This window comes from Scyliorhinus canicula, chromosome 2 (assembly GCF_902713615.1).
Source record: "Scyliorhinus canicula chromosome 2, sScyCan1.1, whole genome shotgun sequence".
Classification (NCBI taxonomy): Eukaryota; Metazoa; Chordata; class Chondrichthyes; order Carcharhiniformes; family Scyliorhinidae; genus Scyliorhinus; species Scyliorhinus canicula.
The window spans coordinates 284,033,012-284,046,055 of record NC_052147.1 but is presented as its reverse complement, the minus strand read 5'-3'; the positions used below and the strand labels follow the sequence as shown (position 1 = coordinate 284,046,055).

Genomic DNA, 13,044 nt, shown 5'->3' with positions numbered 1-13,044 from the left:
GGACGTGTCCAGCTGTATTTGCCAAAACCCCTTGGAGGCATCCAGCTTCGTGAAAAACTAGGCGTGAGCCATTTCGCTGGTGAGCTCTTCTCGTTTAGGGATAGGGTAGTGTTCCCTCATGATGTTACGGTTCAAATCTCTGGGGTCGATACAGATTCGAAGTTCCCCTGACGGTTTTTTGGCACAAACCATGGAGCTAACCCAGTCCGTGGGTTCTGTGACCTTAGAAATGACGCCCTGGTCCTGGAGGTCTGGCAGCTGCTGCTTGAGGCGTCCTTAAGGGGCGCCGGCACCCGACGTGGTTCATGGACCACAGGTGTTGCATTCGGTTTCAGAAGAATCCTGTATGTGTAGGGCAGTGTGCCCATACCATCGAAGACGCTGTTGTCATTTAATTGGGTTTGGAAGTTGGCATCTGGCGAGGCCGGTGCCTCAGCGGGCGACATGGAGTGAACCCGCTGCACAAGATTCAGGAGTTTGCAGGCCTGAGCACCGAGCAGGGAAGCTCTGTCAGGCCCGAGCAGGGAAGCTCTGTCAGGCCCGAGCAGGGAAGCTCTGTCAGGCCCGAGCACCGAGCAGGGAAGCTCTGTCAGACCTGAGCACCGAGCAGGGAAGCTCTGTCAGGCCTGAGCACCGAGCAGGGAAGCTCTGTCAGGCCCGAGCAGGGAAGCTCTGTCAGGCCTGAGCACCGAGCAAGGAAGCTTTGTTGGACCCGACAATTTCGAAACGCAAGGTGGCTCTTGAAGAACGATGGGATACCACAAGCTGGCATGAGCCACTGGCAGCAGTGGCATTGCCATTGTAGTTGAGAAGCTGGAAGGCCGGGGAAGGATGTTCGGCTTGACGTGGATGGTATCAAGGTCAGACTGTGAAATGAGGTTGGCTGAAGTGCCGGTGTCCAGCCTGAAGCGTATGGGAGATTTGTTGACCGTAAGGGTGACACACCACTCGTCGTCCGGATTAATGCTCATCACTGGGAGTTGTTTCACCTTCTTGGCTGAAAGCATCGTATGCTTTGTGATGATGCCCACCCGGAATGGGGATGTGAGATCCTCGGTGTCGGGATGTGGAACCATGTCGGAGTCGAGTCTACAACTGTCTCAGAGGCTGGATCCCGAGAGAGTGGGAAAACTGGTGCCCTCTGGCTTTATAGTGGCCGTGTCCTGTCTGGTGATTGGCTGCTGTGTTTTGTGTGTTCATTGGTCATCCTGTGTGTCAATCAATGTCTCTCTGTGCACCATCACATACTTGTGTGTATATTATGACAGTGGCCATTACTGAAACATGGTTAAAGGATGGTCACGACTGGGAGTTAAATATCCGAGGGTATCAAACTATTCGGAAGGACAGAATGGATGGTAAGGGAGGTGGTGTTGCTCTGTTATTTAAGGATGACATCCGGACAATAGTAAGGGATGACACCGGTGCTATGGAGGATAAGGTTGAATCCTTTTGGGTGGAAATCAGGAATAGTAAGACAAAAAAGTCACTGATAGGAGTAGTCTATATGCCACCAAATAGTAACGTTATGGTGGGGCAGGCAATAAACAAAGAAATAACTGATGCATGTAGAAATGGTACAGCAGTTATCATGGGGATTCTAATCTACATGTCGATTGGTTTAATCGAGGCAACCTTGGGGAGGAGTTTATAGAATGTATCCACGATAGTTTCCTCGACTGTATGTAATGGAACCTACGAGGGAACAAGCGGTCCTAGATCTGGTCCTGTGTAGTAAGACAGGATTGATTAATGATCTCATAGTTAGGGATCCTCTCAGAAGGAGTGATCACAATATGGTGGAATTTAAAATACAGATGGAGGGTGAGAAGGTAAAATCAAACACTAGTGTTTTGTGCTTAAACAAAGGAGATTACAATGGAATCAGAGAAGAACTAGCTAAGGTAGACTGGGAGCAAAGATTTTATGGTGAAACAGTTGAGGAGCAGTGGAGAACCTTCCAAGCAATTTTTCACAGTGCTCAGCAAAGGTTTATAACAACAAAAAGGAAAAACTGTAGAAAGAGGGAAAATCAACCGTGGATATCTAAGGAAATAAGGAAGAGTATCAAATTGAAGGAAAAAGCATACAAAATGGCGATGATAAGTGGAAGACTAGAGGACTGTGAAATCTTTAGGGGGCAACAGAAAGCTACTAAAAAAGCTATAAAGGAGAGTAAGATAGATTATGACAGTAAACTTGTTAAGAATATAAAAACAGATAGTAAAATTTTCTACAAATATATAAATCAAAAAAGAGTGGTAAAGGTAAATAGTGGTCCTTTAGAGGATGAGAAGGGAGATTTAATAATGGGAGATGAGGAAATGGCTGAGGAACTGAACAGGTTTTTTGGGTCGGTCTAGGGAAATTGCAAATGCGCTGGTGATAATTTACAAAATTCACTAGACTCTGGGGTGGTCCCGGCAGATTGGAAATTAGCAAATGTGACACCACTGTTTAAAAAAGGAGGTAGGCAGAAAGCGGGTAATTATAGGCCAGTGAGCTTAACTTCGGTAGTAGGGAAGATGCTGGAATCTATCATCAAGGAAGAAATAGCGAGGCATCTGGATAGAAATTGTCCCATTGGGCAGACGCAGCATGGGTTCATAAAGAGCAGGTCATGCCTAACTAATTTAGTGGAATTTTTTGAGGACATTACCAGTGCGGTAGATAATGGGGAGCCAATGGATGCGGTATATCTGGATTTCCAGAAAGCCTTTGACCAGGTGCCACACAAAAGGTTGCTGCATAAGATAAAGATGCATGGCATTAAGGGTAAAGTAGTAGCATGGATAGAGGATTGGTTAATTAATAGAAAGCAAAGAGTGGGGATTAATGAGTGTTTCTCTGGTTGGCAATCAGTAGCTAGTGGTGTCCCTCAGGGATCAGTGTTGGGCCCACAACTGTTCACAATTTACATAGATGATTTGGAGTTGGGGAACAAGGGTAATGTGTCCAAGTTTGTAGACGACACTAAGATGAGTGGTAAAGCAAAAAGTGCAGAGGATACTGGAAGACTGCAGAGGGATTTGGATAGGTTAAGTGAATGGGCTAGGGTCTGGCAGATGGAATACAATGTTGACAAATGTGAGGTTATCCATTTTGGTAGGAATAACAGCAAAAGGGATTATTATTTAAATGATAAAATATTAAAGCATGCTGCTGTGCAGAGAGACCTGGGTGTGCTAGTGTATGAGTCGCAAAAAGTTGGTTTACAGGTGCAACAGGTGATTAAAAAGACAAATGGAATTTTGTCCTTCATTGCTAGAGGGACGGAGTTTAAGACAAGGGAGGTTATGCTGCAATTGTATACGGTGTTAGTGAGGCCACACCTGGAGTATTGTGTTCAGTTTTGGTCTCCTTACCTGAGAAAGGACGTACTGGCACTGGAGGGTGTGCAGAGGAGATTCACTAGGTTAATCCCAGAGCTGAAGGGGTTGGATTACGAGGAGAGGTTGAGTAGACTGGGACTGTACTTGTTGGAATTTAGAAGGATGCGGGGGGATCTTATAGAAACATATAAAATTATGAAGGGAATAGATAGGATAGATGCGGGCAGGTTGTTTCCACTGGCGGGTGAAAGCAGAACTAGGGGACATAGCCTCAAAATAAGGGGAAGTAGATTTAGGACTGAGTTTAGGAGGAACTTCTTCACCCAAAGGGTTGTGAATCTATGGAATTCCTTGCCCAGTGAAGCAGTTGAGGCTCCTTCATTAAATGTTTTTAAGGTAAAGATAGATAGTTTTTTGAAGAATAAAGGGATTAAGGGTTATGGTGTTCGGGCGGGAAAGTGGAGCTGAGTCCACAAAAGATCAGCCATGATCTCATTGAATGGCGGAGCAGGCTCGAGGGGCCAGATGGCCGACTCCTGCTCCTAGTTCTTATGTTCACACACACACTCCTATCTCCCCTTCTCCCACGTGCTCCTAAAGACCCCCCCCCCCCATAAAGGTAAATTTCCTTTGCCTCCCCCACCCCATACTCCCCTCCCCCAATTGCCCCCTGCCCTCAGGCACGCACGCACACACAGACACACGCACACACACACACACAGACACACACATACACACACACACACACACAGACACACACACACACACAGACACACACACAGACACACACAGACACACACAGACACACACACACAGACACACACACACACACAGACACACACACACACATGGACAAACACCCCTGAGCTTCCCTCCACACTCCCTCTGTGCCACAAACCCGCTCCTGGGTCCCTGATGCCTTTACCTTCTCTGCAACAGTAGAATGTTCCGGTCAGGTTGGTCTCGATGACAGCTTTCCAACCTTTGGCTGTGATGTGTTCGGCTGGGCTGAAAAACTGACCTCCGCCGTTATTCACCAGATAGTCAATCCTGCCGTGTAACTGCAGAGTAGCTTTCATCAAATTCTTCACCTGGACAGAGGGCACAGGGAGGTCCAGAATTATCACGGAATAACAGGGACCGGAGCAACACGGATACAAAACTGGCTGAATTATAGGAAGCAGAGAGCGACGGTCAATGGATATTTTTCTGGCTGGTGGCAGGTTTGTCGTGGATCTTCCCCAGAGTTCAGTATTGGGATCCTTGTTTTTCCTGATATCTCTGAATGATCGAGATCGTTGCGTGCAGGGAACAATGTCAAAGTTTGCGGATGATACAAAACTTGGAAACTTTATAAGCTGGGAAGAGGACAGTGTAAAACTTCGAAAGGACACAGACATGTTGGTGGGGTGGGCAGACAGGAGATTCAGTGCAGGCAAAGTTAGAGGTGATGCATTTTCGTAGGAAGAACTTGGAGAGACAATAGAAAATAAGGGGTAAATTATCAAGAGGGTGGCGGAGCAGAGGGACCTGGGTGTCTAACTGTACAGATCATTGAAGGTGACAGGACAGGTGGAGAGGCATGGTGGCACAGTGGTTAGCGCTGTTGCTTCACAGCGCCAGGGTCCCAGGTTCGATTCCCGGCTTGGGTCGCTGTCTGTGCGGAGTCTGCACGTTCTCCCCGTGTCGGCGTGGATTTCCTCCGGGTGCTCCGGTTTCCTCCCACAAGTCCCGAAAGACGTTCTGTTAGGTGAATTGGACATTCTGAATTCTCCCTCTGTGTACCCGAACAGGCGCCGGAATGTGGCGACTAAGGGGCTTTTTATAGTAACTTCATTGCAGTGTTAATGTGAAAATGAAATGAAAATCGCTTATTGTCACGAGTAGGCTTCAAATTAAGTTACTGTGAAAAGCCCCTAGTCGCCACATTCCGGCACCTGTTCGGGGAAGCTGGGATGGGAATGTAAGCTAACTTGTGACAATAATAAAGATTATTATTATAATAAAGCAGAGAGTATTGTGGGCTTTATTAATAGGGGCAGCGAGTACAAGAGTAAGCAGGCTCTGCTGAAATTATACAAGACACTAGTTAGTCCTCAGCTGGAACATTGTGTCCAGTTCTGGGCTCCACACTGTAGGAAGGATGTGAGCACATTGGAGAGAGTGCGGGAGAGATTGACGAGGATGCTTCCCGGGATGAGATACTTCAGCGATGTGGAGAGGTTGGGACTGTTCTCCTGGGAAAGAAGGCAGCTAAGAGGAGATTTGATAGAGATGTCCAAAATCATGAGGGGGTTGGACAGAGTAGACGGGGAGAAACTGTTCCCGCTCGGAAAACGATCAAGAACGAGAGGGACACAGATTTAAAATGATTTGCAAGAGAAGCAAAATGTGATGTGAGAGAAAAACTTTTCACACAGCGAGTGGTTGTGGGAAACAATGTGCTGGGGTGCAGGGAAAAGGCAGGGGAATAGCACTGAATCGTGATGCTTGCTTGGAGAGCTGGTGCTGACACGATGGGCCAAATGGCCTCCTGCTCCCTAACAATTCTGTGATGCAGTATGCTGTATTGTTGAAATAGATTCTGTAGACTGATGGAGTGTATTGTGCTGTTGAAATAGATTCTGTAGACTGATTCAGTGCATTGTGCTATTTAAATCAATTCTGTAGACTGTTTAATGCAGTGCATTGTGCTGTTTAAACAGACTTTGTCGACCAATGCAGTGCATTGTGCTATTTAAACAGATTCTGTAGACTGATGCAGTATGCTGCGCTGTTTAAATAGACTCTGTAGACTGTTTGCAGTATGCTGTGCTGTTTCAACAGACTCTGTGGACTACAGTGTGCTGCGCTGTTTAAATAGACTCTGTAGACTGTTTGATGCAGTGTGCTGTTTAAATAGACTGTTTACCATTAAAGTGGCTGTTGACTGAGTCCTGCTATAAGTTCAGGCACAACGCGAACTCATTGATGTGTGAAACAGTGGGGCTTGCCTAATCTTCCTCTGAACACTACAGGTTCTGGCAAACAAGGTTTCAAAATTCATTAGGCCTTCTGTAATTACACTGACCTGTAGATCCTCACTTTAGCTCCTATTGCTAGATTGGGTTGGCAGCTCTCAGTCGAGCAGCGCAGGAACCTCGGTCAGGGTTTCTACACTTAACCATTATGCGGAGACCTCTCTCCACAGACCTGCTGGACTTTTCCAGCATTTCCTGTTTTTATTTCAGATTTCCAGCATCCTCAGTATTTTGCTCTTAGTATATGAAGTGACCTATGCCAGTTAGTGTGTGAAAAATTACCCAGAACCCTGATCTTCCATCGGACTAAACAGCCCATTGACATGAATGTTCAGCCAGTGCGTTAACTGGGAATATTCTGAAATGGGAAGAAGGGGGGGGCGGTAGCTAGTGGGCTGGTGGAAGATTGATGAGGTGGGGAGGGGAGGGATGGGGTGTGGTGGCAGGGGCTGATGGTGAGGGGAGTGGATGGTGTGGGAGCTAAATGCTGTTGGCAGTGAGAGGCTGTGGGTTGGGAGGGGCCATGACTCCCTCTTGATGGGGTGGTTGGGGGGGTGGAATGTTCTGAATTACCTGCAGGGTCAATGCTGGGCGAATGAAGATTAGCTCAGATTGTATCTGGCAGGGAAGAATTCAGTTTGAAGATTGGACTCAATGTTAAGTCAGTCTCTCTCGCTGTCTGTCTCCCTCTGTCTGTCTATCCATCTCTCTCTCTCCCTGTCTCTCTCTCTCTCTGTCTCTCTCTCACTGTCTCTCCCTCTGTCTCTCTCCCTCTGTCTCTCTCTCTCTATGTCTCTCTTTCTCTATGTCTCTCTCTCTCTCTCTCTGTCTCTCTCTCTCTGTCTCTCTCTCACTGTCTCTCCCTCTGTCTCTCTCCCCCTGTCTCTCTCCCTCTGTCTCTCTCTCTACGTCTCTCTTTCTCTATGTCTCTCTCTCTCTCTCTATGTCTCTCTCTCTCAATGTCTCTTTCTGTCTCTCTCTCCATGTTTCATGTCTGCGTGGGTTTCCTCCGGGTGCTCTGGTTTCCTCCCACAAGTCATGAAGACGTGTTGTTAGGTGAATTGGACATTCTGAATTCTCCCTCCGTGTACCCGAACAGGCACCGGGGTGTGGCGACTAGGGGCTTTTCACAGTAACTTCATTGCGGTGTTAATGTAAGCCTAATTGTGACAATAATAAAGATTATATTACAGTTGTTGTGATCTGGATGGTGCTGTCTGAAAGGGCGGCAGAAGCAGATTCAACAGGAACTTGCAAAAAGGGAATTGGATATATAGTTGAAGAGGAGTTTACAGGGCGATGGAAGAAGGAAAAAGTGGGGGTGGGATGCACTGGGTAGCTCTCCCAAAGGGCTAGCACCAACACGATGGACAGAACAATTGTAGCACAGACAGATTCTGCCAGTGCCCTGTGGGAACTTCCTCAGAGAGACGGGACTGAGGAACAGAACTGGCAATACAAACAAACATCGCAGTACCTCGTCCTCCTCACGGATGTTACATCGAATCGGTGTGACCGTTGCAGAACTTGAGGAGGGTATTAAAGCTGAAAGTTGGTGTGCAGCTTCTCTCAGTCTTTCCATTTTCCGAGATGCTATCACAACATTACATTCTGAGGAGATTAAATTAGGAGTTAATTTATACAAAGAACAAAAACAGCGATGGAAACAACTAATATCAGTGATTCTTACTGGCCCATTCCAATATCAAAATTATAAATGTATATTTATCATTCCCACCCCACTCAACAGGAACCCACCCCAAAATAATAGATGTTTAAAGATTAATCGGACAGGGTCAGGAATTATTCCATATATCAAAAATCACTCACTGTGTAATTGTACATTTACTATTTACTCAGGGTAAGGATCACGCACTGTGTAACTCTACAGAGTCACTGTTTATTCAGGGTAATGATCACTCACTGTGTAACTGTCCAGAGTTACTGTTTATTCAGGGTAATGATCGCTCACTGTGTAACTCTACAGAGTCACTGTTTATTCAGGGTAATGATCACTCACTGTGTAACTGTCCAGAGTTACTGTTTATTCAGGGTAATGATCGCTCACTGTGTAACTGTACAGAGTCACTGTTTATTCAGGGTAAGGATCACTCACTGTGTAACTGTACAGTCACTGTTTATTCAGCAGGGTGAGGATCACTCACTGTGTAACTGTACAGTCACTGTTTATTCAGGGTAAGGGCCACTCACTGTGTAACTGTACAGAGTCACTGTTTATTCAGCAGGGTGAGGATCACTCACTGTGTAACTGTACAGAGTCACTGTTTATTCAGGGTAATGATCGCTCACTGTGTAACTGTACAGAGCCACTGCTTATTCAGGGTAAGGATCACTCACTGTGTAACTGTGCAGAGTCACTGTTTATTCAGGGTGAGGATCACTCACTGTGTAACTGCACAGAGTCACTGTTTATTCAGCAGGGTGAGGATCACTCACTGTGTAACTGTACAGAGCCACTGCTTATTCAGGGTGAGGGTCACTCACTGTGTAACTGTACTGAGTCACTGTTTATTCAGGGTGAGGGTCACTCACTGTGTAACTGCACAGTCACTGTTTATTCAGGGTAAGGGCCACTCACTGTGTAACTGCACAGAGTCACTGTTTATTCAGCAGGGTGAGGATCACTCACTGTGTAACTGTACAGAGTTACTGTTTATTCAGGGTGAGGATCACTCACTGTGTAACTGTACAGAGTCACTGTTTATTCAGGGTGAGGATCACTCACTGTGTAACTGTACAGAGTCACTGTTTATTCAGGGTGAGGATCACTCACTGTGTAACTGTACAGAGTCACTGTTTATTCAGGGTAATGATCGCTCACTGTGTAACTGTACAGAGCCACTGCTTATTCAGGGTAAGGATCACTCACTGTGTAACTGTGCAGAGTCACTGTTTATTCAGGGTGAGGATCACTCACTGTGTAACTGCACAGAGTCACTGTTTATTCAGCAGGGTGAGGATCACTCACTGTGTAACTGTACAGAGCCACTGCTTATTCAGGGTGAGGGTCACTCACTGTGTAACTGTACTGAGTCACTGTTTATTCAGGGTGAGGGTCACTCACTGTGTAACTGCACAGTCACTGTTTATTCAGGGTAAGGGCCACTCACTGTGTAACTGCACAGAGTCACTGTTTATTCAGCAGGGTGAGGATCACTCACTGTGTAACTGTACAGAGTTACTGTTTATTCAGGGTGAGGATCACTCACTGTGTAACTGTACAGAGTCACTGTTTATTCAGGGTGAGGATCACTCACTGTGTAACTGTACAGAGTTACTGTTTATTCAGTGAGGGTCTCTGTTTACTCAGTGAGGGTCACTGTTTATTCAGTGAGGGTCACAGTTTACTCAGAGAGGGTTACAGTTTACTCAGTGAGGGTCTCTGTTTACTCAGTGAGGGTCACTGTTTATTCAGTGAGGGTCACAGTTTATTCAGTGAGGGTCTCTGTTTACTCAGTGAGGGTCACAGTTTACTCAGAGAGGGTTACTGTTTACTCAGTGAGGGTCTCTGTTTACTCAGTTGGGGTTACAGTTTATTCAGTGAGGGTCACAGTTTATTCAGTGAGGGTCTCTGTTTACTCAGTGAGGGTCACAGTTTATTCAGTGAGGGTCACAGTTTATTCAGTGAGGGTCACAGTTTATTCAGTGAGGGTCACAGTTTACTCAGTGACGGTCACAGTTTATTCAGTGAGGGTCACAGTTTACTCAGTGAGGGTCACAGTTTACTCAGTGAGGGTCTGTGTTTACTCAGTGAGGGTCACAGTTTACTCAGTGAGGGTCTGTGTTTACTCAGTGAGGGTCACAGTTTACTCAGTGAGGGTCTGTGTTTACTCAGTGAGGGTCACAGTTTACTCAGTGAGGGTCACAGTTTATTCAGTGAGGGTCACAGTTTACTCAGTGAGGGTCACAGTTTATTCAGTGAGGGTTACAGTTTACTCAGTGAGGGTTACAGTTTATTCAGTGAGGGTCACAGTTTACTCAGTGAGGGTCACAGTTTACTCAGTGAGGGTCACAGTTTATTCAGTGAGGGTCACAGTTTATTCAGTGAGGGTTAGTTTACTCAGTGAGGGTCTGTGTTTACTCAGTGAGGGTCACTGTTTATTCAGTGAGGGTCACTGTTTACTCAGTGAGGGTCGCTGTTTATTCAGTGAGGGTCACTGTTTATTCAGAGAGGGTCACAGTTTATTCAGTGAGGGTCACTGTTTACTCAGAGAGGGTCACAGTTTACTCAGTGAGGGTTACTGTTTACTCAGTGAGGGTCTGTGTTTATTCAGTGAGGGTCACTGTTTACTCAGTGAGGGTCACAGTTTATTCAGTGAGGGTCACAGTTTATTCAGCGAGGGTCACAGTTTACTCAGTGAGGGTCACTGTTTACTCAGTGAGGGTCTGTGTTTATTCAGTGAGGGTCTGTGTTTACTCAGTGAGGGTCACAGTTTACTCAGTGAGGGTCTGTGTTTACTCAGTGAGGGTCACAGTTTATTCAGTGAGGGTCACAGTTTATTCAGCGAGGGTCACAGTTTACTCAGTGAGGGTCGCTGTTTACTCAGTGAGGGTCACAGTTTATTCAGTGAGGGTCACAGTTTATTCAGTGAGGGTCACAGTTTACTCAGTGAGGGTCACAGTTTATTCAGAGATGGTCACAGTTTATTCAGTGAGGGTCACAGTTTATTCAGTGAGGGTCACAGTTTACTCAGTGAGGGTCACAGTTTATTCAGAGAGGGTCACAGTTTATTCAGTGAGGGTCACAGTTTATTCAGTGAGGGTCACAGTTTATTCAGTGAGGGTCACAGTTTACTCACGGAGGGTCACAGTTTATTCAGTGAGTGTCACAGTTTATTCAGTGAGGGTCACAGTTTACTCAGTGAGGGTCACAGTTTACTCAGTGAGGGTCACAGTTTATTCAGTGAGGGTCACAGTTTACTCAGTGAGGGTCACAGTTTATTCAGTGAGGGTCTCTGTTTACTCAGTGCGGGTCACAGTTTATTCAGTGAGGGTCACTGTTTATTCAGTGAGGGTCTCTGTTTACTCAGTGAGGGTCACTGTTTATTCAGTGAGGGTCACAGTTTACTCAGTGAGGGTCACAGTTTATTCAGTGAGGGTCTCTGTTTACTCAGTGAGGGTCACAGTTTATTCAGTGAGGGTCTCTGTTTACTCAGTGCGGGTCACAGTTTATTCAGTGAGGGTCACTGTTTATTCAGTGAGGGTCACAGTTTACTCACGGAGGGTCACAGTTTATTCAGTGAGGGTCACAGTTTATTCAGTGAGGGTCACTGTTTATTCAGTGAGGGTCACAGTTTACTCAGTGAGGGTCACAGTTTATTCAGTGAGGGTCACAGTTTACTCAGTGAGGGTCACAGTTTACTCAGTGAGGGTCACAGTTTATTCAGTGAGTGTCACTGTTTATTCAGTGAGGGTCACAGTTTATTCAGTGAGGGTCACAGTTTATTCAGTGAGGGTCACAGTTTATTCAGTGAGGGTCACTGTTTATTCAGTGAGGGTCGCTCCCTGTGCAGAGTCACTTGTTGGGTGTTGCCACCCCTGGGGGTGTCTCTAACCGCGGGCTTTGTGGGAATTTCCCGCCCCCTGGGCTGTGAATTGCTGAGTTAATATTTAAGAGCGAACCTAGTGCCAGCAGCTCGGCAGCCACGGCAGCGCCGATCCCGGTGCCGCCGCCCGTCACCAGCGCCACCCGGTCCCGGAACAAAGCGGCGCGGAACAGACTGCGCGCAGCCATCTTGGACAGTCACATGACCGCGGCTGGATTGTTACAGCGGGGTCAAAGGGCGCTCAGCTGCTGCCCACACCTTCCCAACACTGCCTTCTCCATTCTCCAGCACGTCAACTGATGTTAGAGATTTCATCCTTTTCGGACTATAGAAATGATTCAGCACAGAGGGGGCCATTCCCCTGCCATCAGACTTTTGAAAGGCAGACCCTCGCATTATGAAAATTGCTTATTGTCACGAGTAGGCTTCAAATTAAGTTACTGTGAAAAGCCCCTAGTCGCCATATTCCTGTTCGGGGAGGCTGGTACGGGAATTGAACCCACGCTGCTGGCCTGCCTTGGTCTGCTTTAAAAGCCAGCGATTTAGCCCAGTATGTTAAACGAGCCCCTAAGTTGATCTTTTCTCTACACCTTGCTATAACTAACATTATATTCTGCAGTCTCTCCTTCCTTCCTGATGTACGGTATGCATTGTTTGTACAGCGTGCAAGAAACAATACTTTTTACTGTATACATGTGACAATAAATCAAATCAAATCGGTCCATCTTCTCCCTGCTGCCCCAAAGATACCCAGGTGCCCTGTTTGCTCCCATCTCCCTGCACACAGCCGACATCCATCCAGCTTCAACCACTTAAGGTGCAGATCCAGGTTCTTGAAGAGTTTAGGGTCCCAGCACCAACCGAGGCAGCAAATTCCAGACACTCTTTGTCCTGTTGGTAGTTTTCCCAAGAGTTCAATTTAGCCCCAAAACAGAAAATACTGGACAATCTCAGCAGGTCTGGCAGCGACTGTGGAGACAAAAGGGAGCTAACGTTTCAAGTCTGGTTAACGCTTCATCAAAGTTTGGGAGGGGTTGGGGGTTGCGTTATTTAAAAATGGCATCCCGGTTTCTTGCTGCACTGAGGCGTTCTGGCAAGTGGAGCTCCTCTGTGCACAAAACGGGG

At 46.6% G+C, this 13,044-nt stretch overlaps 1 protein-coding gene across 1 annotated transcript in view; it reads right to left on the bottom strand.

Moving 5' to 3' along the window:
- Positions 1-12,133, bottom strand: part of pecr (peroxisomal trans-2-enoyl-CoA reductase) — a 38,424-nt gene extending 26,291 nt beyond the window's left edge. The window contains exons 1-3 of the mRNA XM_038790186.1: positions 11,996-12,133; positions 7,830-7,963; positions 4,258-4,423 (exon numbers count right to left, since the gene is read on the bottom strand). Coding sequence (XP_038646114.1) covers positions 4,258-4,423; positions 7,830-7,963; positions 11,996-12,107 — 412 coding nt within the window. The 5' untranslated portion in view covers positions 12,108-12,133. The remainder of the gene's footprint in view (positions 1-4,257; positions 4,424-7,829; positions 7,964-11,995) is intronic.
- Between the last annotated feature and the right edge of the window lie 911 nt (positions 12,134-13,044).